We start from the raw sequence: 25,706 nt of genomic DNA, 5'->3' as shown, positions 1-25,706 counted from the left end.
GAAAAGCTGGCAGGCATGAAACTTTACATCAGGGTAAGGAATGCCCATAATGAAAAACCGTGAGCCCTCCTAGGGGCCCAGCACAGCCTGGTGATGCACACTGGCAGGGGTGTCTGGAAATCTGGGTCCTGGTCTTGGGCTGTTGTTCAGGGTGACCCAAGCACGTCCCCTCCCCTCTGTGGTCCTCCAATTTTTTCCTCCCTAAAATGAGAGTTGGACTAGATTATCTCTGAAGTCCCTTTTGAACTCTGCTCTTTGACTTTGGCAGAAGAAGGATTTATCCTCTTCTTCTTAACCTCATGAATCTCCATTAGCTCCTTTCGTGCCCTCAGACCTTGGTAGCACCAGTGATGGCCTCCTTGGCTTGAGTCTGAGACACCCAATTGGGCTCCATTGGGTTCCCATACTTTGAGGCCCTTTGTTGCTGTGGGGCAGGAGTTGTTTACAGGGTTTCTGGAAAACTACAGAGAAGGTTCTGCTTACCTCCAGGATCTCCTGACAGATCTTAGTCTCCTGGTTGGATAGCTTGGAAACAATGCAGCCCCTGTTTTGCAGCAGAGCAACCTGGTTCTCAGGTCTCCAGCCTGGGCTCCCTTCCTGTGGCCCCGCACATCCCCCACCCAGACAGACAAACAACCCCAAAGGACAGGCCGCATAACTGAACACTCGCACGTGCCCCTCTGGTAGAGGGGTCTGTGATTCGGCTGGGGGCCCCAAGTTGGGGCCCACTAGATTCCAAGCCTGGGGCCAGACATGTGCCGAGGCCCTAAGCAAAGCTGCTGTGTCCTAAGGCCCTGGTGCCAGTCTGGGGGCACTCTGGTGCCATGGGCCTCTCTCTGTGCTGGCTGAACTCTGCTCCCGCCCTGCAGATACAGAGGAGACAGAAGCAGGAGGCTAGTAGACTTGTCTGAATCCTTTTTCTTTCTTCTTCAATGTTTATTCATTTTTTAGAGAGATGGAGACAGAGCGTGAGCGGGGGAGGGGCAGCGAGAGAGGGAGACAGAATCCAAAGGAGCTCCAGGCTCTGAGCTGTCAGCACAGAGCCCAACCCGGGGCTCGAGCCCACAAGACTGTGAGGTCATAACCTGAGCCGAAGTTGGCCATTTAACCAACTGAGCCACCCAGGCGCCCCTTTGTGAATCCTCTTTTTAATGGTGTGTTTGGACAGGGAAGATTGAAGGGGCACCAGCAAGCAGTAAAGATGGCCGCAGCATGGCCGCTTCTGGAGCCCCTGTCGGTTTCTGTCAGTGCCTTTGCCCTTGGGAGAGCTGGGGTTTTCCATGAGGAGATACATTTCAAACCAGACTCCGCTCTGCAGTTCCAGCACCCCCTTCCCCTCTCAGAGGTGCCCCTGTGGGGAGGGCACATCACACACCCACCCTTACTCAGTAGCCTCTCCTCACCCAGCTGTTGGCCTGGCTCGCATCCCCACCCTCTGCCACCCTCCCTGTCCTCCTGTCACCTGCTCTGTCAACCAGGGAGGGCCTGCAGCTCCGAGGAAGCTCTGTACCCCGCCCCCCCCCCCATCCTGCCCTACTTGTGCAGGGGAGGGACTTTCCTGTTTGCCAGTTCCCCAGAAGTCAAGCCTGTCACCTGAGGCTTCGCGTAGCTCTTCAGCTGCTGGCAAACCCTCCTCCTGTCCCACTCTGACCCCAGTCTTATCTTTGAACGTTCTCTCTTCCGTCTGATTCTTTGACAGTATTCCAGTCCTGACTTGAGTTTTACCGTGGCGTCTGGTGGACAATAGCGTGTTCATTTATTTTTTTCCATAATCAGCAAACATCCTGGGTGTAGAGAACCGCCCCCTGTAGGAGCCTGTCTCCTGTCTCCGTTTTGGAAGTAGCATGTCTTGAGGGGTAAGCCTGCAGCCCCGAAGCTGGGGTGAGTGTTTGTGTGTTTCTCTAATGCCGGACGCGTCTGGCTGTTTCTAGACAGCAGCCGGGAGGAGCAGTTTGCGAAGTGTGTGTTGATGACTCAGAGAAAGGTGGCAAAATGCAGGAGGCCTAGATGGCAGGTGTGGGCCTACCTCGAAGCCTCTGCTCTGTGTCCCCTTCTGCAGATTGTATGCTGGCGGGGGCTGGGGACCGGGGGAGCGGGTTGCTGGCCGGGGAGAAGACCTGTCAGCACAGAGGGAGGTAGGTGGAAAGGAAGGAGCAGTGAGGCTTAGGGCCGCGAGGAGATGGAGCCCAACATAGTTGACGTGTGTTTGTTGAGCGGCTCAGTGACCCACTGGATCAGGGCTTGCCAGACTGTGCCTCGTGGGCCAAGCCCAGCCCCCCCACTGGTTTTTGTACCGCCATGTAAACTAAGAATGGTTTTCACAGTTTTGACAGAGAGAAAAAAAGGGAAGACTGTTTGGTGACCTGACGGTTACGTGAAATTCAGATTTCAGTGTCCGTTATTAATGTTGTGTCGGAGTGCGTATTGTTGATGTGTTGTCAACGGCCGTGTTGGTGGTCTAATGGCCAAGCTGAGTACTTCTGACAGAGACGGTGTGGCCTGCAAGGCTGAAGATCATTCACTCTGTTGAGAAAAAGCTCGCCAATCCCTGCACCAGGTACCTCAGGGTTTATAGGAAGAAGAAATGGGGCCTGGGAGGCATAGGACTGGTTCTCCAGGAGGGTGGGGCCGGCCCCTGGGGTGATGGTGGCGGCTTGAAGATCTGGTCCTAGGCGGAGTTAGAAAGCGCCGGTTTCATCCAGGGGGCACCAGGGGAAGGTAAGGCCTTGAAAGGGCATGTGGGGAGAAGACCCTGGGAGGCCTCCTGTGTGCTTTTATCCCCGAAGCCAGAGCTGCACCCAGCTGGGCCCAGGGGAAGGGCCGTGCATGGAGCCAGGAAAACCAGATGTGACCTGTGACTCCAAGTAAACCCTGCCCTGGGCAAAAGAGCTCACTTTCTAGAGCAAATAGGCGGGCACCAGTGCAGGCAGGGCCAGCTGGCTGGGCACAGGTAGAGATGGCCACGCCTCAGCCTTACCAATCCGGCTGTGTGGTCTTGAGCAATTCATCTACCCTCTCTGAGCCTTATCACCCATCTCAGGATGTTGGGAGGATTGCAGCGCTGACCTCTGTAGTTCGTCTGGCACCCAGGAGATGCATAATAAATGCTCATCACTGGCCTTGGTTCTTGACCTGCTCCTCAGTGCTTCTCCTTTGACCTGTATTCCTCTACGTCCACACCTTACGCCGTCACTGCACCATCGTTCCTGAGGCTTTCAAGCCCAGACCTACCAATCCATAGGCCAGAGACAGCCACTCCCTGGAGATTCCAGCCTGGTCCCCCACTCTGTGTGCCCCCACCCTGCCTTGGTGGGAGGGAGGGAGGCAGGCACAGACCTCCCATGGGACACCTGTGGGCTTGGGCTAGGCTGGGATTGAGTTGAAGGAGTGTGGGGCTCATGAGAAGATAGGCAGGGGTCAACCCCAGGGCACAGCCCTGCCCTTCCTGCCCTGGCCGCCAGACCTGCCTTCTGAACTGGGCATTCTCAGACACTTTCTTCCCTGGGCTACTTTGGCCAGACTTAAGGCCCTGTAGCCTGTCTTCTCTCACGGTCCCTACCCCGAGTGAGGTGGGGCGGGGGCATCAGGATCCCTTTTAAAAGCCCCCCCCCCCCCCAGGTAATTCTAGGGTGCAGCCAAGGTTGAGAGCCACTGGTCTAATCCAGCCAAACCCACCCATCTTATAAGTGATGAAACCAAACCCCAAGAGAGGGATAGGGACTAGTCCAGGGTCACGGGATTCCACTGACCAAGTCTGGTCCTTCTTTCACGATGCTAGTCCAGCTGGGGAGTGGTGGAGAGAAGCCTTCCAGGAAGTGTCTGACTTCTCCCAGGAGCTGCTATTTCTCATTTCCCAGCCCTGGGATAGGAGGAGGCTGGGCCCAGATCCTGTCCATTGTCAAAGCCAGTGCCCCCTGAACAAAGCCAACTGTTGATCTCCATGGAAACCCCAGAAGGCTGCCTGACCCAGGCCCTCGATGCCTCGGCTCCGCCTATGCCTCCCAGAATTTCCAACTATTGTTACGCAAGCCTCACTGTCCCTCTCCCGGAGCCCCAGCCGTGGGCAGAAGGCAGAAAGAGACACGGGGGCAGGTCTTCCCTTCCCAACTGGAGGCACGTGGGTTCCTAGCCTGGACTGCCATAGAAACTGCCTTGCTCTTCTCCCTCTCTTTCCCCGGCCTGCCCCGCTGGCCTCAGAGGGGTGGACAGGGGTCTGAGTCACCATGCACAGGGCTCTGGGGGTCTACCCCTGGCCCCTCCGGTGTGACCAGTCCCAGGGAAGCGTCTGCGGTGAAGGATCCTGGCCCTTTCCGGGAAGCTGGGGGATGTCCCTGTGCCCCCACACCAGAAATCCGGGTTCTGCAAATGGACCTGGAGAGCTAGCCCCATCGATGAGGTAGTCACTGCCTTTACTGACCCCTCCTGTGCTCTTGGCCCAGAGGGCTAAATAGAAACACAAAGTGTGGGTTTGCTTCTTGGGCTTCCTTTAATCCAGGACTTCACTGGAATTCTGCCTTGAGCTGCCCCAGCTTCTGTACATGGCCCACAAACAGGCATCGAAGCCCCTGGCATTTCTAGTCCTGACTGACCGCGGCGAGTGTGGACGGCTCTCAGTGTCGGCCGGCACAGGCTTCTAAGTATAGACCCCAGGCAGCCCCGTGGCTGCTGGTAAGTCCCAGGATACCATCTGATACTCAGCCTGGCCTCTGACACTAGCTGCTGTCAGCCGCTGAGGGGAGGGGACAGCTGTGTTCCGCCTAGCCCGGCCCTGCCTGCCGCTCTAGAGAACAGAACTAGCAGCTTAATTACCGTAGACTGGGAGCGACCTCAGCATTCAACCAACCCTGCTCTCTAATTGTTACCAGAAAGAATAACTTCACGTCACCTACTGGAGAACATGAACCGTGACTTGAGGGAACAGTGAGAGCCAGGAAGCCAGTGTTCTCTGGAGCTCTTTCTCTGTCCCGTGTCCTTGCTGCCCCACTTCTGTGCTCACGTGCTCACCGGAGGCTTGCCGGAGACAAGGCTTTGCATCCCCGGCAATGCCTGGGCGGCCTTGTCTTCCCTTCTCGGTTTCTGGTTCATATCCCCCCACCTTTTTTTTTTTTTTAAGTTTGTTTATTTATTTATTTTTGGTAATCTCTATACCCAACGTGGGGCTCGAACTCAGGACCCCAAGATCAAGAGTCACCTGCTCTTCCAACTGAGCCAGCCAGGCGCCCCTCCTGTTCCATATTTTCTTCCTAGACAGAAGCTGGGGTGAGGTGGGCAAGAATTCTCCCTGCAGCAGACAGATTCTCTGCCCTCACCCCGACTCTAGGGTATGGGTCCTGGCCTCCAGGCAGGTGGGAGGCCCTCCTGGGACCTTGGGGCCTCTCACACCTGAGGGGTTTCCAGGTGTAGAAGTTCAGTTGCAGCAGTGGTGAACCTGATTCCCTAATTCGCTTTCAGTGGAGAGACAATCCAGAGAAGTTGTACATGTTCCGGAATAACTTCCTAACACACTTGGCTGTGCCTGTCACTGTGGGTGGGCACATCACACCTGTGGGTGAGGTTTGGGGGTGCCAGTTGCTTAGGGCCACTCCCAGGGCCTGCACCTAGCCTCCCCTGGCCTGACTTGTCTAACTGGAAGTCCAGCTGAGAGCTGAGCGGATGCATTCTCTTTGTATACTGGTTCCGGCCCGCTTGCTTCGTGCGCTTTCCCATCTTGACTGAATGAACTTCAGGTCTGAAATCATTTGTAGGTGTTGAAAGACCGGGGTACTTTGTTTTCGTGGTGGGGTCCCAGAGCTGGGGTGGATGCCTCACTAAGAAGGTCTGTCCCCACCCCCCTCCCTGGGCTACTTAGCTAAGGGCATTTGCTGCTGGGCTGCCTCCCTCCCTCCTCATTTGCCTACAGAAATAAAGCTTTAGAAGTTGCTGATCAGAACTTTGGGAGGCGTCAGGTTCTTTGCACAGGGCCTCCTTGCTGGGGTCTGGAGGCACGTGTAACTCCTGGATGTGATTGTTTGGTCTGCACAGCCTTGCATTATGTAAAAATTGCCACCACGTAAAAATAAAGTAAAACTCTAGGAGCGCCTGGGTGACTCAGTCGGTTGAGTGTTTGACTTCGGCTCGGGTCATGATCTCATGATTTGTGGGTTTGAGCCCCGCATCGCACCCTGTGCTGACAGCTCAGAGCCTGGAGCCTGCTTCGGATTCTGTGTCTCCCTCTCTCTCTGTCCCTCCCCAACTCACATTCTGTCTCTGTTTCTCAAAAATAAATACATGTTAAAAAAAATTTTTTTTTTTAAATAAAAAAAGAAAAAACTCCAGATTTTTTCAGAGTAAGATCTGGCAACCCCCCCCCAGCCTCCCCTCACACCCCTGCACTGAGTGAAAGCAGAGGGTAGGTTTCCTGTTAGCTTGGACCTTGCTGCTGTTGGATTTCTTGTTGTCCAGTAAAGGAGAGAAGTGTTTCTACTTCTGTCTCCGTTAAAAGATAGATCAAAAGGGCCACAGCCCCACTTGTCTCACTTCTTCCCAAGGCCTGGCCCTGAGGCTTGTGTATTTGAGACCCTTACTCTACTAGGTGATTTGCTGACTGGTGGCTCGCTTCGTTAACGGCAGCTTTTAGGTAGAGTGGGGTGGTCCCTCTCTCCGGTGATCCAGCCCTGCAGGGAGGAGGGGTTAGGTGAAGTTTTGGGGTGATGATGGGGTGGTCCGGAGCTGATGGCCAAGAAAGAATTCTTGAAGATGTCTTGGTGCAAAAAGGTGATTTTTATTAAAGCATGGGGACTGGACCCATGGGCAAAAAGAGTTGCGCTGGGGTCCTCATTATATACCTTCAGGTTGGGAAGGGGTCGGGGATAGAGTAAGTCTCCAAGGAATTTTGGAAGCAAGGTTTCTAGGACCCTGAGGGGCTAGCTGTTGCCAGGGAAACACCATTTATCACAGTTTAATAAAGCCTCAGTCATGAGATCCTTCAGATGGATGTTGGGGCCAGTAAGCTGGGAGCATGATTGCCAGCATAGATCTTGGGGCAGTTGAGATAAAGGCAGTGGACTTACCAGATCCTCGAAGTTGGGATAATGTTAAACTCAATTTCCCTTTGGCCCCCAGCAAAGTGTCATCATCGAGGCAGCTGAGCTCCTAGAGGGTGGTTACCATTTTCAAGGACTTGTCAGTGGGCTGTAGGCAGTAGGGGAATTTAATTTTCGTTTGCCTTAGTTGCCCACATTCCCGTGGCAAGCACTGAAACCCCTTTGCTTTGTTCTTGGGTAGCCAGGAGTGTCCAAGGAACATTCCACCTGGGGTGTGTGTGCGTGCACGCCAGCCTGTATCTTGCCCTCGGCTTGCCCCACGCTCCCTCATCATTAGGGGGAATGGAAGGACCGGTCAGAAATGACGCTGATGTATGCTGGCATTCTCATTTCGCGGAAGGATGTACATAGTTCACACATCTGGAAAGCCATGCTTGTCCTGGTCATGAAGTTTTGGGGTGGTGGGGGGTTAATGGGGTCCGGAGCCAACGGCCAAGAAAGAATTTTTGAAGACCTCTTTGGTGCAAAAAGGTGATTTTATTAAATAAAGCACGGGGACAGGACCCGTGGGCAGGAAGGAGCTGCGCTGGGGTTGTAAAGAGTGGCTCCTTATATGCTATGAAGTTGGGGGAAGTAACATCAAAAGGGAGATCTCCAGAGGGACTTGGGTACAGTAAAAAGGACTCCTAAGATGCCTGAGGCCTTGCTGTTGTCTAGCTCAGGTGGTTTTCCCTGTAGTAAGACATTAACGTTAGGACGGTCAGGGTGTTCCTGGAGAAATGTTCTACCCTGTATTTGCCTCAAGTGTTTGTCAATGGGCGGCAGGTTAGGAAATTTAATTTTACCTGCCATTTCCTTCTCGCCTGTGTTCCCCACATCACTATGGAAGGGGGATGTTGGGGCTCCAGGAAACTGAGTCTACGGGTTTCTGGAGATAAGGCTACTGATAAGGTCGGTCGCCTTTTTCTTGTAATTTACTGAGATATTTGCACACTGATGGAGACTCCTGGCCCACATGACTGTAGTCTCTATCAGTTAACCGTTTGTCTCCTTTCATTCGCCCTTGGGCAGCCAGCAGTACCTGAGGAGTATCTCATACATCCCACCTTGGAGGTGGTCTGTGCTAGCTTGTATCTGGCCTCCAGCCTGCCTTTTGCCCCCTCATCACTGGGAGAGGCAGGGGCAGCTCCAATTTAAGTACGATCCTGGACGGACCCTTCTATCCCAGTACCCCCACCCATTTTTTTTTTTTCTTAAGGGAATGGATTTGAACATATTCTTTTCTCTTTTCTAGGGGGTTACTTCACTTGATAGAGAACAAAGAGTTTCCATTTCACCGTGTAGTTTGCTTTTCAGAAAACAGATAGAAATTAATTCCTTTAATTTACTTTGAAAAAAATTATTAATCCCCCCCCCGCCGAGGTAGTCGTGGCATCCCAAGGCTTTGCCAGGTTCGGGAATGACGGCAGGGAAGAGTTGAGGGAGCCCTGGGATCCAGCCATGTAGGTTTCAGTTCTGGCCGGCCGCTCATTAATGGTCTCTGAGGCTCAGAGAAGGTGCACTTGACAGCATGACCCTTGCTGATTTGTCCAGACTGGAGATCCTACACAAAGCACTGGGCGCATCGTACTGGTAGATGGTCCATAATAATAAATGCACTTACTGTGTTTGGGAGCTGGAAACTTGGGGTGTGGGGGGAGGAGAGGAGTAGAAAGACAGAAAGAAAGAAATGAAGACAATCCTTATTTGCGGGACAGTTAGATCTGGGATTGGGCTTCTAGGCTTGCTTAGGAATCCCACTTGAGAACTGCTGAGTCATCACAGCCTTGGGAAGGTGCTTGTTTCGTGAGAACTGAGGACGCTCCAGGGAAAGACCTTGCGTTGTTTTGTGCGGTTGTGTAAATGTCAACATCACTTTGATTCGTTCTTGACAATATTGCCAAATTGCTTTTCGCGGTAAAATGAGGGGCAAAGAGGTCAAAACTGCATTTTGTTGAAGAGTGTCCCTGAGGCCGGAGGAGGGAGACACGATTGAACAAAAGCTGCTTCTCCGGGGGCCCTTTATCTCCCCAGCCTGCTGTCTGTGCTGTTCTTATCAGCAGTTTCCTGTGAGGCTCTAGTTTTATCATCTGGAAGGATTTCTGACAAGCAAGGGTTTGCCCAGCCGATGACGAGTGGTTTGGTGCTTTTTCGTGTATGTCTGTTTTTCTAAATTTTGATGTGAATCATTCTAAACAGCCGTCAGAGTCTTGTCCACAACTGTGGAGATTGAAGAATATGCAGACAAGACACAAAGGTGGGGATGGGGAGGATATGGCCAGACCCCAGGCCTCAGCTGTGGCCCCCACCACCAGCATTACAAAGCCCCCAAACCATTGCTGTGATGACTCACAGACTGTACCTTCGTCAGAGTCCGTTTTTAAAAAAAAATTTTTTTAATGTTTATTTCTGAGACACAGAGAGACAGAGTATGAGTGGGGGAGGGGCAGAGAGAGAGGGAGACAGAATCAGAAGCAGGCTCCAGGCTCTGAGCTGTCAGCACAGAGCCCGACACGGGGCTCGAACTCACAAACCGTGAGATCATGACCTGAGCCGAAGTCCGTCACTCACCCGACTGAGCCACCCAGGCGCCCCCATCAGATTCAGTTTTGACACCTAAGTCTAAGATTTACAGCAGCATGAATTGACAATAACCTTACTCTTTTATTTATTTATTTATTTATTTACTTACTTACTTACTTACTTATTTATTTACTTACTTATTTAAGTTTACTTATTTATTTAGAGAGAGCGAGAATCCCAAGCAGGCTCTGTGCTGTCAGCGCAGAGCCTGACCCGGGGTTTGATCTCACAGTTCATGAGCCGTGAGACCTGAGCCGAAATCAAGAGTTGGACACTTAACCGATTGAGCCACCCAGGTGCCCCAATAACCATTACTCTTTTAAAAGAAAATTACACAGCTTGCCAAAATCAGTGATAATCATCTTAGATTCTCAAGAGCTGCGGGTTTTATATGAATCATTTGATGTGGGATGTCTGGCCTTCCCTGATATATAGAAAATCTGGAAAATGTAGAAAGGGGCCAAAGAAGAAGAAGGGGAAGGCAAAGGGGAAGAGCGCCGAGCTCCCTTCCCCCCACCCCGTTCGGTAGCTCTTTGAGCTTTCTCAATGCTAGGCCATTGTAGTGACTTGTTTTTATGTCGGTCACCTGCGAGCCATTTGAGGCCAGAGATCTGTCCCATCCTTTTGTGTGTCTGCTCCAGGCTTGGTATCACATCTGGCTCAAAGCAATCAGTGCTGGAGGGGGTTCCTTCCTCCTTGATGAGGAGAAAGAGCACAAGCTTTGAAGTCAGGCCTTGATTCAAATATTCACTCTCTGTATTAGTTTTCTGTTGCCGCAGAGCAAATAACCACACGCATCCTCAATTTATTAGCTCACAGTTGTGTAGGAGGAAGACTGGATGGCTGTGTTCAGGCGGGCTCAGCCAGCTTCCCTGCTTGGGGTCACCAGGCCGAGAAAGTCAAGGTGTTAGCAAGGCTGGCCTCTTACCTGGAAGCTTCAGTAAGAAGCCACGTCCACGTGCATTCAGGTTACTGGCAGAAGCCAGTTCCTTACGGCTATAGGTCTGAGGCTCCCTTTTCCTTGCTGGCCGGCCAGGGGCTACTCTCTGTCCCAGAGGCCCCCTGCGTCCCTTGTCACCTGGCTGTCCATCGTCAAAGTCTGCGTGGAGCCCTTTTCACACTTGGGCCTGTCCCTTCCTCTCTGCCACCTTGAACCCTTGAAAGGTTTTGACTGAGAAATAAGGCAAGGATAGTAAGTGCCTACACAGTGCTTGGTGAGGGTTAATTCTTTTTCATCCTTCTCTTGTTAAGCCAATTTCACTTGAAATCTGTCTTGTCTAATTCAGATTAGCAGAATTGTAAAGGGCCTTCTTTATCTGAAGTTCTTATCATTCTAAAAAGTTGTCATGATTCATCATTCTTCTGTGCAGAGAAATAAAAAGAAACAGGCGGGCACCATGCCCTCATCGTAACTTTTCTGGGTTTTTTTCTTCCTTCCCCCACCCTGGCCCTGAAGCTTTTGGTCTACCTCAGCTGCTGTCTCTGGTAGCCCTGGGGGTGTGGGGTGAGAGCTGGCTGCCCGTGTCCTCTGACAAGTGGAGGCTTCTGGGAGGCGGACCCGCCAGCACCTGGCCCCTGCCACTCAGCAGGGGAGCCCAGCCCTGACCACGGGGAGGATGAAGAGAGCTCCAGGGCTGGCCTGACTGCTCACCGGCTCTCTGCCGGTCTTTTCTGTGCTTTCTCAGGAGATCCTCAGCGAGCTCACACTGGATGCCCTGCTGGACATGAACGAGGTCAAGGTGAAGGAGACGCTGCGGCGCTACGGGGCCAACGCCGAGGAGTGTGGCCGCCTGCAGTACGCCCTCGCCTGCCTGCGGAAAGTGACAGGTCTGGGTAGGTAGGACCGGCCTCCCCGGTGCTAAGGCCAGCCCCGTCGGCTCCCTATCCCTCTGCCTGGGCTTGAACGCCAGCCTTCCCTCCCCAGGCCTGTCCTGGTTCCCTGGGGCCCCTGCCTTTGCTGAGGCCAGTGATGGGGGTGGGGCAAGCGTGGCCCAGGGTTTCTGAGGCAACTTGGAAAGGCCAGAGAGTGCGTGCTTGGCCTGACCTGAGATAGAGGGTTTGCATCCCTACTGCTCAGCCTAGTATGAACCCAGGGAAGCTTTTGCACATCATTGGAGACCCCACACTGGTCCACTGGGTGAGCCCTGTGCGATTTTCCCTCTTCTGAGCACGTCTGTTGGGCTCGGAACCCCCAGTGGCTCCCTGCATTCCAGCCCCCTCGGCACCCCGAGCTCACCCCCAGCCTGCCCCCTGCCTTCTCCTGCCCCCATTGGCTGCGGGGCTGTGTGCTCAGATGAGAGAAGCTATGGTGTTTCAGCTGTGAGTGTGGACGTGGCCACTCCAGGCAAAGTGGGTAATCCTGGTATTACGATGAGTTCCTTGAGAGTTATTTGTGGGCTTTCTAAATCTTGCCTTGGAAACAACTTCAAACACCGTGACTTAACATGCTCACTACCACACCAGTAAGGCTTTAAAGTGAGCCTAATGAATGGAATTAGCCCCGTTTTTAATTGTCGGAGCCACCTGTCTTATTTCTGGCTCCCTGAGGCTCAAGGAAGGTACTGAAGTTTACATTCTGCTCGATTTTTCTTTTCCCCCCAGAGGGGACTGGGCTTGATTTCTGTCTCGGCCCCATTATACCGAGTCCTCCTCTGACACAGAGCCTAGCGTGGAGAGCTTCACTCGGTTCAGAAGACCTCCAGTACCAGGCCTCCCAGCACGTGCCAAAGAATAAACGTGAGAGAGACGGAGCCTGCGTTCGCGTCCCCACTCACAGAGGGGACTGAGCCCAGAGAAGGCAAAGGCTTAGCCACGGACACACAGCAGTCGGTGGCAGAGCCAGAATTGCAGCCTCAGTCTTTGTTGGCAGCAGCGTTGTTTCCGCGTTGCGGAAATGTAGAACAACTTGGTACCCAAGCTGGGACCGTGGGGTGACTCGTCAGCCTTCCCTCCCTGTGCCCAAATGGTAAGGAACTGTGGAGGCACCAGCCGTTGAGGGATGGTGACCCATTTGTATTAGGAAGGTTCCTGTCTGCCCGTCCTGGGTGCCAAGACAGGGAGACCACTGACTCGTCAGGCGCTTGACGTGTATGTGGCGACACCCTTCTCAGCGGTGGTGGTAAGTGCCTGTTGTAGCTAGACCATCGGAAGCATTGGGTGAATTGTCCAGGGTCCCACAGCTGGCACGCGGCAGGGCTGGGCTTCGAACTCGGGTTTCTTCCTCAGAGGGTGCTTTTTTTTACCATGCCCCGGAGGAGGCCTATGAGGAGGAGGGGGTCTTTTCCGTGTCCTTCTCGTCTGGTTTCAGCTGTGGTACCCCTACGTCCCCAAGAGGGTCCTGGCCACACCTCACCCCAGTGGGTCTGCCCAGTGGTGGCCAAACCTCCAGGGAATCTTCTGGGGCCGAGGTGGATACCACGATTGCCCGGTGTCTCAGATCATGCGATCAGTCTTGATTGCACCTAGAGCAGTCTAGCTGCCATAAAGGTGGACTGTGTATTCTGCCTGCCTGGGCTCAGCACTCTTAGAATCCGTGGGACCTTGGTCTGTTTCTTAACCCCACCGTGCCTCAGTTTCCTCATCTGTACAATGGAGGTAATAACAACATTCTCTCATAGCGTTGTGAGGAGGAACTGAGTTAAGGTCGAGTGCTTAGACCAGAGCCTGGCATATATTAGTATTCTTTTCAGTATGAGGCTCGAGGAGTCCTAGCAAATGTTGAAGCCACTTGCCTTGTGGTCACTGGTCTTAAGAAAGGTGAGTGAAGGATGGTTCTCTGTGCCAGAGGCTGATGAACAGGGGAGATCATTCCTGCTGATACTTCCTATCCTTCGTCTGTAGCTCACATTGCTAATCACACCCAGGTTCTTCCTGCTGAGTGACTCCGGAGTCCTTCTCAAGAGCCACTGCTGGTTAACTGGCGTTGGCATGCATGTCAAGACCCATTTGCCATCCCTGAGCTGGCTCAAAGCAGCAGTGATTAAAAATGGGTAAATTAGGGGCACCTGGGTGGCTCAGTCGGTTGAGCGTCCGACTTCGGCTCAGGTCACGATCTCGCAGTCCGTGAATTCGAGCCCCGTGTCGGGCTCTGGGCTGATGGCTCAGAGCCTGGAGCCTGCTTCCCATTCTGTGTCTCCCTCTCTCTCTGCCCCTCCCCCGTTCATGCTCTGTCTCTCTCTGTCTGAAAAATAAATAAAAACGTTAAAAAAAAATTTAAAAAAAAAATAAAAATGGGTAAATTAGGACCACCTGGATGGCTTAGTCAGTTGAGCATCCAGCTCTTACTTGCGGCTCAGGTCATGATCCCAGGGTCATGGGATCAAGCCCCATGTCGGGCTCCATGCCGAGCATGCAGCCTGCTTAAGATTCTCTCTTTCTTTTCCTCTGTTCCTCTCCCCCCCACCCCCTCTCTCTCTCACATTAAAAAAAAGAAAAAGGGCGGTGGTGCCTGGGTGGCTCAGTCAGTTGAACATCAGACTTTGGCTCCGGTCATGATCTTGCGGTCTGTGAGTTCCAGCCCCGCATCAGGCTTGCTGTTCTCAGCCTGTCTGTGCAGGGCCCACTTCGGATCCTCTGTCTCCCTCTCTCTGCCCCTACCCCGCTCCCGCTCTCTCTCACAAAATAAGTTAAAAAGTTAAAAAGAAAAATTATTTAAAAAATGGCAAACTGAAGAATTTGGGGCTTGTTTCCTTGGGTGGCGGACTTGGCCATTTTTTCATCCCTTCAGTGACAGGCATGCCAGCGCCTCCCGTAGGCCACTGTGTAAGTTACAGTGTAAGTCATGGCTACAGTTCTCTGGGAGCAAACACAAGGAGCACACACACAGGCCGAGTATCTCACTCTGCCGAGTTGATTCATGAAGAGAAAGTCACCATGTAGTGAGGTAGGAGGAAGGGTCCTTGAAGACGGAGGGAATGTACAAGAAACCCTGAGAGTCTCGAAGGTCGCTTCCCTCCACTGTGCCAGATAAATGGCCGCATGGGCTTGGCCACCTCTGATGACCGAGAGCTCTTTACCTCGCAAGGCTGGGCCGGATTTGTAGGTTATTCAGAATGGACGGCCTCGTGGGAGGAGGCCTAGTGCTGCGGTCGGGATCGAGGGCTGCCTGACCTCGGCAGTGCGTGTGGCCTCTCTGAATCTCCGCGGCCTCGTGTGGCCCTGCCTGAGTCAGGGTACAAAGCACAAAGTAGAATAACTCCAGTGTGGAAGTTCATTTTGTCTGGAGTCAAAATCTGCCTTCCTGTACTTTCCACTCACTGGAGGCAGGTGTCTTTTCCTTCCCCACAGCAGGGTGTCTGATCATGGGCTCCTTTCTCTCTGCCCCCAACCCTCTGGAGTCTCCTCATCCCCTGTAAGCACAAACCTAAAGTCCTTCACGAGCCCTCCGAGACCCCTCCTGAGCTGGCCCCGGGGGGGACTGACCCTCCGACCTCATCTCTTGCTTCTCCCTGGCTTGTCCTGACCTCTCAAGGCACAGGGAACTCTGTAGTTCCCAGAAGGTGCCGTGTGTTCCCTGCCTTTGCACGTGCTGTTCCCTCTGCCCAGTACACCTGCTTCACCTTCTTCTCTAGCTGGCTCAGCCCAGGCTCCTCCTCCTCTGGGAAGCCCTCCGGGCTGTTTAGAGGCTGTTCATATTCCCTCAGTGCCCAGACAGCTCTGTCTCAGCACACTGCTGTCCCCTCTTTGGACCCTTCAAGCACAGTGAATGTCTTTTTCATGCCTTGATGTCCAGCATGTGCTTGAACGAACAGACAGACTGTGCCATTGAGCTGGAACTGCACAGAGCCCCAAGGTCTCCGGGGCCAACAGTGTGGGCGGCCAAAAGGACAGCCTCTCAGAAAGAAGTGGCTATTGACCCTTTCCTCATTGGGTCTCTTTCCCAGCAAATTCCCAGGGAAGATTACTATTGAAGGTTGGGACACCCCTTTCCTGATGTTTGAATTTTTTTTTTCTTTAAAAAATTTTTTAATGTTTAGTATTTTATTTTTGAGAGAGAGACAGAGTGTGAGCTATGGAGGGGCAGAGAGAGAGGGAGACACAGAATCCGAACCAGACTCCGGGTTCTGAGCTGTCAGCACAGAGCCCGACACAGGGCTCGAACCCACGGACTGTGACATCATGACCTGAGCCGAAATCGGACGCTTAATCAACTAAGCCACCCAGGCGCCCCTGAATTTACTTGACATGGTGTTATCCCTTTCACTCATCCCAGCTTCCCCTTCCTGACTCTTAAAGATCAGTTACCACTTCCCTCTCTGAGGTCATCCATTTTTGGGTTGGGTGTCCTGGCTTACTCCCCACAGACTTGCCAGCATGAACCCTGGACAAGCCATTCTCTCTCTGGGCCTCATCTCCCCTCTATAAAATGGGGACAGTGACATCTGTGCTGGTGCCCTTGAGTCACAGATAACACGGGCAATGACACGTGTGCATGAGAAGGCCTTTACGAAGGCTGGTAGCTGAAGCCTTCTGGTAAGGAACTGTGCAGCATTGGACAAGGTGTTACCCTCTCTGGGCCCTGGCCACCTCACCTGTAAATCTCTCTAGCTCCAGTCATCTGTGACTCGACTTCTTGGCCCACAGGAGGGGAGCACAAAGATGACTCAGGCTGGAGTTCATTGGACGCCCGGCGGGAAAGTGGCTCGGGGCCTTCCGCGGACACCCTCCCGCCAGCCGGCCCGCCCTGGCCCCCAGGGAGCACCCAGCTGGGCAGAATGGGCAGCGGTGCCCAGGGCCCACGCTCCGTCTCCGTGTCGGCTCTGCCCACCTCGGACTCCCCGACCCCAGGCCCCTGCGAGGGCCTCGCGGACACCTGTATCCCCCTGCACGCCAGCGGCCGGCTGACCCCCCGCGCCCTGCACAGCTTCATCACCCCGCCGACCACGCCCCAGCTGCGAAGGCACACCAAGCTGAAGCCACCGCGGACGCCGCCCCCGCCCAGCCGCAAGGTCTTTCAGCTGCTGCCCAGCTTCCCCACGCTCACCCGGAGCAAGTCCCATGAGTCTCAGCTGGGGAACCGCATTGACGAGGTCTCCCCAATGAGGTGAGTGTTCCTGCCAGGCTGGGGCTCAGTTTGCCAGTTCTGCCTACAGCTTTCTTGTTACAAAGGTAACACAGGCTTTATTTTAAAAGGACAAATAAAGTCAACATGGAAGCGTGCAAAGTCCACTCTCCAGGCTACGTTAACAGTGGGGACTGAATCCTGCTAGGTTCCTTCTGGATATGGACGGACGCACACGCGTGCGCGCGCGCGCACACACACACACACACACACACACACACACACTGCCATGTATCAGTCAGGATAGACCGGGTTATGCTGCAGTAACAAATAGCCCCTAGCTCTGTACATCTTAAAACAACAAAGATTTCTTTCTTGTTTATGCTACCTGTCCATCATGGGTTGGCCTCATTCTAGATCCCAGGCTGACAGAACAGCCACTTTCTGGATCATTGTCTGGAACATTCTACTAGGGCAGAGGAAGAAAGAATTTTACATGTTAAACACTAACAGTTAAACGCTCTTTTCCTACAAGTTCCACTCACCATTTGTGACCCTACTCAAACAAAGCAACCAAGCAATGTCAATTCTCCCATGTGCCCAGATGGAGAAAACTAGAATATCTGGCTGAAATCTCTGATGATTATCAAATACTATGTGCTCTGTTCTATAACCTAGTTTTTTTTTTTTTAACTTCTTATCTCTGAGAATGTCATGTCCCCACATCTTAAAGTACTTTTTCTGTAAAAAATTTTCTTAATTTATATACTTAAATAGGTACTAAGTGTCACGTGGTCCAAGATGCAGATGCTTTGTAGCACATGTTGTTTGTCACTGTAGGGTAGACAGTGTGAAGTTACCCCCACCATTTTTCCTTGGCCACCCCCATTCCCCTTTCAGAGCTAACCAGGTTATCGCTTTTGTGTATACCTATAGTTACTCAAGCTACCTCATCTTTTTAACTTTTTCCTATCATTTCATTGTATAGTTTAACTCCTCCCCTCCTGAAGGACGACCTTCAGGTCCTTGTCAGTTTGGCTATTACAAAAATTGCCCTTGTCAGTGTACCCTTGTGGGCGGGGCAGAGGGGAAGGAGGGAGCTTTCTCTGGGTGCCTCCTACCTTCCTGTACCTCTGAGTCCAGGCTTTTTTTCCTGACATGTGCTCTCCTTTTCTGGTCTTGGGTGGGCTGGCTCCCCCTGTCCAGTGAAGGCTGTCTTGGGTCCCTTATGGGATGGGCCCTGGACATCTCTGATGGTTTTGGGTATGTCACCCAACGAGAAGAATGCATGCTGTGACCCACCCAGACACCCCCGGTCAGCCCATCCTGCTGGGGCCTGGTCCCCTGCCCCCTCCCCAGAAGGGACTGCAGCCTTCCGCCCCTTCTGGATCCTCTTCTCCCAAAGAGCCCAGTACGATTACCATGTGGACACATGGAAGTGGGTCATCAGAGGGCATCTCGGTGGGTAAACCCAGTGCATCTGTGTCTCATTTTCCCCTGAGAGGAGCATCCGGAGGGCTCTGGGCACAGAACGGAGCCTCAGGCAGATGGCGCCACTCACATCCCATAGCTGGTGAGCTGGGCGTCACCCTGGGATTCTGAGTCGAGTCCACACAGAGCCATTAGAACTAGCACTGTGGACACTCAGCGAAGCCCATAGGGCGGCCCGGGTGGCCTGCGTCTTCCCCAGCTTTCTTTGTCGCTGGGCCAGCGGCAGCCCCTGGGACGAGCTTGCTCAGGACACGTTCCACCTGGCCCTCCTTGGGGACCCCTTTCTGTTCTCCTCGCCCTCCTACTCCAGCCACTTCCCCTTCTCCTGCCTTGACCCTGAGCACCCCTCCCTGCGGGGCTCTGGACACCCGAGGTGTCCCCGCTTGCGGGAGGTGATCTCAGAGACCGTGAGCCTGTTTCCTCAGTTGTGAAACGGAGCATACCATACGGTGCTGCGTGGCTGGCGAGGCGTAGATAAGCTGATAGACAAGAGCGTGCAGCGTGGGAGCGCAGGAGTAACTTCTGTGCCCACAGGGGGGCCCAGGGAGGGCACTTCTAGCCCTTCCCATCGAGGAACCGTGCCCATAGTCTGGCCCCATGCCCCAGGGGCTCAATGTCCTTACCTGAGGACGTTGCCCGCTCCCTCCCAGTGAGTGATGTTCTGGGGAACACACTGAGCCAGCACGGTGACGTCATCCCACTTTTTCTCTTTTTTGTCTCCTGCAGGTTTGGTAAGAGTGATTCATTTTCGTCCCCTCTGCCACCCGGGAGTCGTGTTTGTGCTGCTGTCCCCGTCAGGGGTGGATTTCTTTGACCCTCTCTCAGTCCAGTCAGCCTTTCCACCACCCAGAAGCAGAGGTGCTGGGAACCACCCCAGGAAATAGCTCTAGGACAGGTGGCCTTAGGATGTCACGAGGTGGTCTCAGCCCAGCCAGGAGCTGCTCTCTGCGAAGCAGGGACCTTGACGTTGCCATGGGCTGTGGGCAGTTCCTCCTCAGGCCCCATCTGCACCCTGCCATCCCCACAGGTGACCTCTGGCAGGGAGCCTTGTCTGCTGAGCCGCTTTGGTAGCCCAGAGAGACATGCCATCTGTCTGGTAGCAAGTGGATGTTAGCCGTCCTCAGAACCCAGCTGATGTCAGGGGACCCCCCACTTTGGGAGAGGAATAACTCCAGGGGCAATAATGTGGGTTGGCTCTGAATGCAGCCCCGAGAGATTGGGGGGTGCGGATAGAAATGCCCCTTTGGGAGGGGAGGAAGAAGCCCGGGCAGCCCCAGATTGCTTTTCCTGCCCCTCCACCTGCAGGGTGGGAGCAGGTCCTTGCACATGGCTGTGCTGTAGGGCTTCTCTCCTGAGTCAGAGCAGAGGGCACCAGCCATGCCTCTGGAGTCTTTTAATTGGCGCAGTGGAAATGCAGAGACGTCTGGGTCTTGCCTGAGCAAAATAGCAGCTTACTTTCGTCCTGAGCTGGCGAAACAGAGTGATGAAGCTGTCAGCAGGGCCTTAGTGATGAGGCAGGGGTAGCAGGCCACAGCTACACCAAGATGAAGCTGGCCGCGGGACCACCAGGGAGGCATGGAGTGAGCAAGGAGTGAGGCCCCTTCCCCAGGGCATGGGTGCAGACTTCAGGGCCCCTCCCGGAACCTTGGAGGAGAATTCAGCCCCTGCATCCCTAGGGCAGCCTGGTCCTGTCATCCTCCTGGCTGCTGTTGTAGTGCAGGGATCGCGGCAGGGAGACTGCCTGCCCAGCTTGCCAGAGGCAGAGCAGGGTCTTCAGGGTGAGTATTTTGTCTGGATCAGGGGCGGTCGATGCCTAGCTCGTGTGCTGTCTCCCCTCCCTCCTATCCTCTGACCGCAGCTCATTACAAGTCGGTCATGGGTTGTGTTCAGAGATACATGGTTGAAATCTCATTTTTCCATAGTCTGTTTCTCTTAGGTTGGCGGCCTAACCCCTGTTAGACCCATATGCTTTGATGGCCTTGGCTGCTCACAGTGAAGGGGATCCCAGAAGGGAGTTGGGACAAGTCAGCCCCAGGGCAGGTGTGCCAGAGAGAGCCCTGAAGGGTGTGATGGTGGGTTCCTGAATCATCAGGGAGCAGGAAAGGGCTTTTTGGTCCTGATCAAACTCCCCTTGTGGTGTGGGAGGAGGAGGTGTGTGCCGGGCCAGCACATGGGGACAGGAGGTGCAGGGATGTTGCTGACTCTAAGGGCAGGAGACAGCTAGAGATCCCTCAAGCGCCATGTTCCTGACCTTTCTGGGGTATGGTTCCTTCTGATAACTGGATAAAAGTTTAGACCTTCTTTCCAGGGAAAAGCCCACAAAGTTCTGCTTACCAGTCCAGAGGATTCCCAGAACGCCTGAAGCCCATCCATGGTCTCTGAGAACCACCCCCAGGAGGAGATAGGCAGCGCTTAGGAGGGGCAGAAGCGGGAGGGGGGTGGGGAAGGGGTACACAGGTGGAGGAGGGGCAGGAGGGGGGTGCACAGGTGGAGGGGGGACAGAAGCAGGAGGGGGTGGGGGAGGGGAGGAGAGGGGGTGCACAGGTGGAGGAGGGGCAGAAGGGCAGTGGGACACATGAGCTGCCTGTGGATGGAGTGGTTGCTTCCTGCTGCTCCTTGATGCCCAAGCTGTAATGCTGTAAACACTGGGAGGATGCTATTCTGATGGGGAAGCCCAGGATTAGGACAGGGAGAGCCCAGGGTGCCCCATGGGAAGGCAGACAGAATGCTCATCTCAGGGCTCGTTGCCTGAGACTTCCCCAGCGGCTGGTGGGGCTGGGCCACCTGGGAGCATGGTAAAACTCCACGTCGTCCTTGCTCTACCCGCCAAGATCAGGCACTGGTGGTCCTCAGAGCAGAAGTCTCCAGGTGCTTCTGGCTGGAAGGGTACCAGATGTGCTGTATAGCTAACCAGTCTCAAATCCTCTGCCAAGGGCCGCACAGCTCCTACCCACTAAATAGGAAGTGACCAGAAGTAAGCCCTTGCAAGCTAGTGACCTGTGGATTCTTGTGGGATGGGGTGTAGGCGGAGACTTCTGTCCTCAGCTTTGCTCTGCCTGCAGCCCTCCCTTCAAGCCTGCCTTCCACTGCAGCCAGAAGCCACACGGCGGTGGTTTCTGAACCATCTGTGGGGGCCAGGCAGCAACGTTCGTAGGAGAAGAAGGCCGGGCATGAGGGTCACCACGCTGCCCTGGTCTACCTGGCCTGTCCTTGTTTTGAACGTTCAGGGAAACATTTACCTACTATTCAGTGACTCCCCGTACCCACCCGGCCTGTGATCTCTGATCTAGAAGGTCCTAGGCACAAGCTTCCTCAGCCTGCTCGACCTGGCCTCTTTCCCTGCAGATCTCCCGTACGGATCCCCACAGATGGTACGAAGGGACATCGGGCTGTCGGTGACTCACAGGTAGGTCCAGCCAGTCCAGAACAGGGATGGGCACAGCTGGGCTGAGACCTGCATGTACCAGTGCCCCCACTAAGGGTTGCTCCTCATTGCAGGTGGGGGGGGGCGGTCTGTCCTGATCCCTGTTTCTCGAGGACTCTTTGCCTCTGGTCTGTCCATCACCTCTGTGAACATAGCCCTGCACCCACCTGGAAGCCCTGCCTGTCACCAGCGGTCGTATGGACTTGTGGGTCTTCCCCTACCCCTCCATGTGTCTCTTCCTCACCCTGCTGAGGGAGAACACAGGTCCCAGGAGAAACAGGCTCACAGTCTCCCGGAGGAGGAGCCGAGAGCTTCCTGCGGGTCCAGCACCGGATCGCGTCGGGCCCACACCCAGCCACGCATCAGAGCCCGTGGAGCTTTGAAGCTCCAAACCCCAGGCCCCATCCCTAAAGTTCTCTGCTTAGCAGTCTGGATTTCTCACAACTCCTAGTCGCGCTGGTGCTGGTGTGAGCTGGCATAGGCTGAGATGGGCCCGTGACGTGGCCTGGCCGGAAGGCTTGGCCTCAACACTCGTGGAGCTCGTGTGTGGCACCAACAGCAGGTGTGCACGGCATCTCCCCAGCCCGGACAACCAGCAGAACGGTGCCTCGGGATGCCTGCGCTCTGGCCGTCCCTTGCGAAAGCCTGCCGTGAGCACAGCAGGGCACGCTTGTTGAGACCTTTGCAACTTCGCAGGGCCTCTCATCTCCCCCGGGAGTGTGAGCTACCGTCCAGCCTGGGAGGCCAGCCTGGAACTCTTGCCCAGAGGTGGAGACCCGGCTGTGGCTCCGAGGGCCTGAGCAATTTGCCTGAGGTCATGCTGCCAGTAAGATAGGGATCGTGTCCCCTGGATGGCACCCAGACACCCGGAGACTCGTCAGGGCTGATCCCCAGGCGCTAGAGTACCACCGACGAGAGGGCCTGGCTGACAGTCGGGACAAGCCCTTCGAGTGCAGGTCCCAGGGCCTCCCTCATCTGTACCCAAGGCTCCCAGGATGTGAGAGCCGCTCAGCACAGGACGAGAACCCTACCCATTCTGCCTCCGTGGGTTGCACACCAGTAATCTCTCTGAGCCTCAGTTTCCCCCCGCCCCCGCAAACAAGGATACAGTGGGGTGATGTGCACCTGGGTTTCACGAGTCCGGCACCGGGGAGCACTTGGTGGACAAGCACAGGCCTTAGCCCGAGAGGGGCCCGTGTCGGCCAGGATCTGGGGCACGCCGGGATCAGCTGTTTCTTTTGTCTTTGGGTGCACCTGCCTTCACAGAGGATGTGGGCTGTGTCAGCTCGCCCCTGAGTGTTTCCCGGGCTGCCACTTCCTTCCACCTGGGGCAGCAGAAGCTGCCCTCCAGCTAGGGCAGCAGCAGTCCCCTTGTCTCATATTGCCAGGCTGCCCCACCCTGGTGACATCACTGCCCCACCTTCTGGGTTTTTTTAAACCCGTGTTCCAGGCCTCTCTAAGAAGATCTAAAGTGTTTTGGTCTAATCCTGTGGGGGGAGGGGGAAGCTGTCTGTGGCTCTTCCCTGGTCTGGGAAGGCTTTTACCCCACACCCCACACCCCACACCCCTTCCTAGCGCTTGTCTCTTCTCGGGCCCGGACCTCACCACCATTTGCCCTGTTTTCATGATTTCCCTGGTGGAGGCCGTCTCAGATACCACTGCGCTGCTCCCTATTCCCTGCTTTGGCATGAGAGGAGATTAAAGCCCAGGGAGAGTATGTGGATCCCAGGGAGGCAGGATCAGGGCTCCCTAAAAGGCACTTCATGGGGTAGGGGGGCACCTGGGTGGCTCGGTCCGTTAAGCATCTGACTCTCGATTTCAGCTCAGGCCATGGTCTCACAGTTTGTGAGTTCAAGCCCCATGTTGGGCTCTATGCTGGCAGTGCAGATGGAGCCCGCTTGGGATTCTGTCTCTCTCAAAATAAATTTAAAAAAAACTAAAAAAAAAAAAAAAAAAAAAAAAAAAAGGCCCTTCAAGCACACGGGTGCCTTTGTTCTAGTCCCTGAAAGCACCCATCTCGTCTGGGTGGAGACTGTAACCCTCTGGGCACTATGCATTCGCATATGTGATCTCCCCAGGTCCCTGCGAGGTGCGCGTGTTGGCCGCATTTGCAGAGGCCCTGAGGCATCCCACAGTCCATAGGTGGTAGGAGTCACCAGTGCAGCCTGACCCCAAAGCCCATGCTCTTTCTCTCCTGCTCTGCCCTAGTGGTCTCTCAGAGGAGCCCTCACACTCTATGTGGAGGCCCCTGGGGTCCAGACCCTGCCGTAACTTCCCAGTGTGTGGCCTTGGGAAAGTCCCCTGACCTCTCTGGTTCCCTTGCCTGTGTACTGAGAATCTCAGACCCGCCTAACTCCCCAGGGGTAGTTGTAAGAATTGAGTGAGCTCATGTCTTATGGATGCATTACAAACCCTTCCCCAAATACTGTTGCTGTTTGTTCTGTTGCTCCTATGATACTCCACGCTTTGAAAAATCCTCCAAAAAAAAAAGTGAGTTCTTTCCGCCCTTAGGCCTCCCCACCCTGTGGACCGCCTTGGACTTTCTCCAGAGGACACCACCCGCTCAACCCCCATCCATCCTTCCGGTCTATCTTTTGTGGGTTTTAAATTTTTTAAGTTTTGATTTACTTTGGATTGAAATACATTCAGAATTTAAGAGGTAGAGAAGGGCGGCTATGTACACAGTCCTCTCCTGCTGTCCCCAGCCTTCTAGGTCCCCCTGTAGGCAGATCTGGGCAGTTGGAGATAATTTTTATACAAGCAAATACATATGTATGTTTTTTGGCCTCCTTTTTCTGTTTTCACCAGATACTACATATATTATTAACACTGTTCTACCCTTCGCTTTTTTTTCTTTTAAAAATGGAGGCATCTTCAGATTCTATGTCTCGCTCTTTCTCTGCCCTTCCCCTGTTCATGCTTTCTCTCTCTCTCACACAAAAATAAACGTTAAAATTTTTTTTAAAAAAGGGGGGCGCCTGGGTGATTCAGTCAGTTAAACGTCCAACTTGAGTTCAGTATATGATCTTGTTTTGTGAGTTCGAGCCCCGCGTCGGGCTCTGCGCTGCCGGCTCGGAGCCTGGGGCCTGCTTTGGATTCTGTGTCTCCCTCTCTCTCTGCCCCTCGCCTGTTCATGCTGTATCTCTCTCTTTCAAAAATAAATATTAAAAAAAAATTTTTTTTAACGGGGGCATCATTTCCATAGCGCTGAGTGCACAAATTTTTACATATGCACACACCCATGTGTACCACACAGGTGAAGATTCAGAGCATTCCAGCCCCCCCAGAATTGACCTTTGGCCCTTGATAGCACTACCACCCAGAGGCGACTGTTCATGTGTCATCATAAGTTACTTTTTCTGTATTTGAATTTAAAAAAAAATTTTTTTTAACGTTTATTTATTTTTTGAGACAGAGAGAGAGAGACAGTATGAACGGGGGAGGGTCAGAGAGAGGGGGAGACACAGAATCTGAAACAGGCTCCAGGCTCTGAGCTGTCAGCCCAGAGCCCGACGCGGGGCTCGAACTCATGGACTGTGAGATCATGACCTGAGCCGAAGTCGGACACTCAACCGACTGAGCCACTCAGGCGCCCCTGTATTTGAATTTCATATAAATGGGGTCATGTCGTACTTTTTCCCCTGATAATGTAATTTGGAGATCATTCCATATTTGCACAAAAAAGAGCTTTCTTATTTTCTGGCCTCATGGCGTCCCATTGTGTGATCGGACCGGCCTGTACACAGTCAGTCGCCGATACACTAAACAGCATAGGTTGTTTATAGTCTTTTTTTTTTTTTTTAAGTTTGCTTATTATTTATTTTGAGAGAGAGAGCAAGTGGGAGAGGGACAGAGAGGAGCGCGAGAGAGAATCCCAAGCGGGCTCCACGCTGTCCGCGCAGAACCCGACGCGGGACTCGATCCCGTGAGCCTTGAGATCACGATCTGAGCTGAAATCAAGAGTCAGTCACCCAACCAACCGAGCCACCCACAACGCCCCCGTTTGTAGCCTTTTACTGCTGCAAACACGCTGCGGGGAGTAACCTCGTCTGCACATCGTTTGACACCCGAGGGCGTATCTGTTGGGTAAATTCCTAAGACTGGAATCGCTTGGCGTGCACGCTTTACGAGTCGGGCAATGAGGACT

The 25,706-nt window shown here is 53.9% G+C and overlaps 1 protein-coding gene across 2 annotated transcripts in view; it reads left to right on the top strand.

The window, feature by feature from the left end:
* KSR1 (kinase suppressor of ras 1) overlaps positions 1 to 25,706 on the top strand; it is a 161,782-nt gene that overhangs the window by 102,626 nt on the left and 33,450 nt on the right. For both annotated transcript variants that reach the window (XM_027034467.2, XM_027034469.2), the window contains exons 3-6: positions 11,330 to 11,477; positions 16,227 to 16,686; positions 18,862 to 18,866; positions 21,481 to 21,541. In XM_027034467.2, coding sequence (XP_026890268.1) covers positions 11,330 to 11,477; positions 16,227 to 16,686; positions 18,862 to 18,866; positions 21,481 to 21,541 — 674 coding nt within the window. The remainder of the gene's footprint in view (positions 1 to 11,329; positions 11,478 to 16,226; positions 16,687 to 18,861; positions 18,867 to 21,480; positions 21,542 to 25,706) is intronic.

Source organism: Acinonyx jubatus, chromosome E1, assembly GCF_027475565.1.
Source record: "Acinonyx jubatus isolate Ajub_Pintada_27869175 chromosome E1, VMU_Ajub_asm_v1.0, whole genome shotgun sequence".
Lineage (NCBI taxonomy): Eukaryota > Metazoa > Chordata > Mammalia > Carnivora > Felidae > Acinonyx > Acinonyx jubatus.
Note: the sequence above shows the minus strand (reverse complement) of the source record. Positions and strands in the feature narration are given on the sequence as shown.